Genomic DNA, 2183 nt, shown 5'->3' on the forward strand with positions numbered 1-2183 from the left:
CTTGTTAGGAGCTTCAAGTGTCTGTCTTCCTGTGTCGAATCAATAAATTGGGTAATACTTCCCTCGAAGACTGTTGCGATCCCCTATACTTGTGGGTCATCAACGTGTTGAGTCAAATCTTGAACCATCAATATCTTTTAATGTAATTACTTGAAAATCCCATGTATAAATTTGTTTTGGGACGTATCTTGAGGATATAGTAATATCAGGACTTAATAACTATTAATTTTGTAGTACAATTATAATCAGTGAAATAAGTGTGTTTTGAAGACCGTGCTAGAGTTGAAAAGATAACCTGTGCAAATCCGGCGGGAGTAACTGGGATTAGAAAGACTAGTCAGCGAGAGAACAACTATGCTATATCCAATTAGGGCTCTTAAGGAGAGCAATATTTAGAAAATAGAGTAGAACGAAAAGTAACATCGAGATGCCTACATAATCTTGAAAAAATTACGCAGACTATTGTTTTGTAAAACGAGCAAACAATAAACACAATAATTTGAGCAATAAGAGAAAACGTAAAGAGAGAAACAAAATAATATAACAAGTTTTGAGCTCATGCTGAGATTCATATAGAGTTGGTTGCATAGGAGGAGTGCATTCTATAAGAACATGCAAACCCTAATTTTATGATTCAAAAACGCTCTTTATGATGATTTTGTATGACTAAAATTCTCCAGAAGGTCAAAACCATATGACAGTCATCAATTAAAAATATACGTGAATCTCACATTTTTAATTAAAAAGATGGCCATTTCTTTCATTTCCACGTTATCGCTTCCAGAAGACAATTCTTTGCAGTCAGCTTGAATCTTCGGTTTCCTGGTAAAATAAAATAATGAAACTTGAATCAATGGCATCATTTTAAGCCATTGCCCATGACAGCCCTCTGCTTGCGGGCATCGACATGTTCTGTAGTGCAGAAAAAGGAATAGAGAAGCGTCAATGCACGTACTCAAGTACCGGATCTCTACCAAAACTCATGTTTGAGAACATTCTAATCCACGTCCTCGTCAAAGATCTACCCGTAGCGATGATCACCTCGTAATCTGACACATTATTTTAGTCATTAGACATTAATAGGAGATTAACTAGCTAGTGACCATATTTGATCCACACTTTCCTTTCCAATTGCCAAACTACGTCCCAACAATTGAGGGTGGAAAAGAAATTCTTGGATCAAGTTGAAACACAGTTTATTCCCACGCAGGTAACCCTATACATCCATCCATCAATCACTGTCCCAAGATCCTTGAAACACCTTCGTGCAGCTAGCATAGAGGTCTGAGGTTGCTAATCGATTAAATGTTACCTCCTAATCATGCAGTCTGCAAGTGTTGCTTTGTGTAGCCACGTCCTTTATCAATCATGTGGAATAATGTAGCGTCTCTCGTGTGCTCGTCTGACTTCGACAACAAGTCAACGACACCGGCGCGAACGAGGGGATGATCGAACGCCCTGAGGTTGATAGCGCTAGCTGCCTCACGGTGAGGGCGGAGCACAATGTTTTCAGAATTTATTGTGGTGACACTTCTTCATTGTTTCGGAGAGAATCCTTCACTGCTTTCAGTGGCATTATTGCGAGGATGAATGCTTTGTTTTTGGGACATGATCAGTTACGCAAGTCACAAGTCACAGCACGAGTTGCGTGTAAGTTACAGAGCATTCAGAAGCAGAAGCAGAAGCGAAACACATGGATCCTTGGGCCCTTCCGTGAGCGCGAGCATGGCCAAGTCCAACGGCGGCACGGCGGCCGTCGGAGGCCTGCATCAGCAGCAGAAGCCGGAGCGCGGGGCGTTCAGCTGCAGCTTCCGGATTCCGCTGCATTACCCGCGGTACAAGAAGGCGGACTACGAGGCCATGCCCGAGTGGAGCGTTGACTGCTCTCTTCTGGAGTACGGCCTCCCCATCGCCAGCGACGTCCACGACAAGAGGCACTTCACCATGGGCGCCTTCCTCTGGCCCGGCCAGTACTGATCGAGCTCACCTTAATTTCCACCCGGATCAGGCCGATCAGCAAAGCTAGCAGAGAATGATCAGCGACTGCATCAGCAACGTCACATGCCCTGTAATGTAATGTAATGAATGAAGACCTCGTATCAGTATTATATTCCTATACATCCGTCATCTAATGGAAATCGCCACTCAGAAAAGAGTGTTTCTGGACTATGTATGTATGATAA

General features: G+C 42.9%; 1 protein-coding gene across 1 annotated transcript; it reads left to right on the forward strand.

Annotated features, from left to right (window-relative positions):
- The first annotated feature begins 1608 nt into the window (after positions 1–1608).
- Positions 1609–1977, forward strand: LOC124680980. Its single transcript, XM_047215989.1, has one exon. The coding sequence runs from the start codon at positions 1609–1611 to the stop codon at positions 1975–1977; it is 369 nt and encodes a 122-aa protein (XP_047071945.1).
- The last annotated feature ends 206 nt before the right edge of the window (positions 1978–2183 follow it).

The sequence above is a fragment of the Lolium rigidum genome, unplaced genomic scaffold, assembly GCF_022539505.1.
Source record: "Lolium rigidum isolate FL_2022 unplaced genomic scaffold, APGP_CSIRO_Lrig_0.1 contig_32418_1, whole genome shotgun sequence".
NCBI classification, from domain to species: domain Eukaryota; kingdom Viridiplantae; phylum Streptophyta; class Magnoliopsida; order Poales; family Poaceae; genus Lolium; species Lolium rigidum.

Coding starts and splice junctions, on each gene's coding strand:
- LOC124680980 (XM_047215989.1), top strand. CDS start 1,609: ATGATCAGTTACGCAAGTCACAAGTCACAGCACGAGTTGCGTGTAAGT.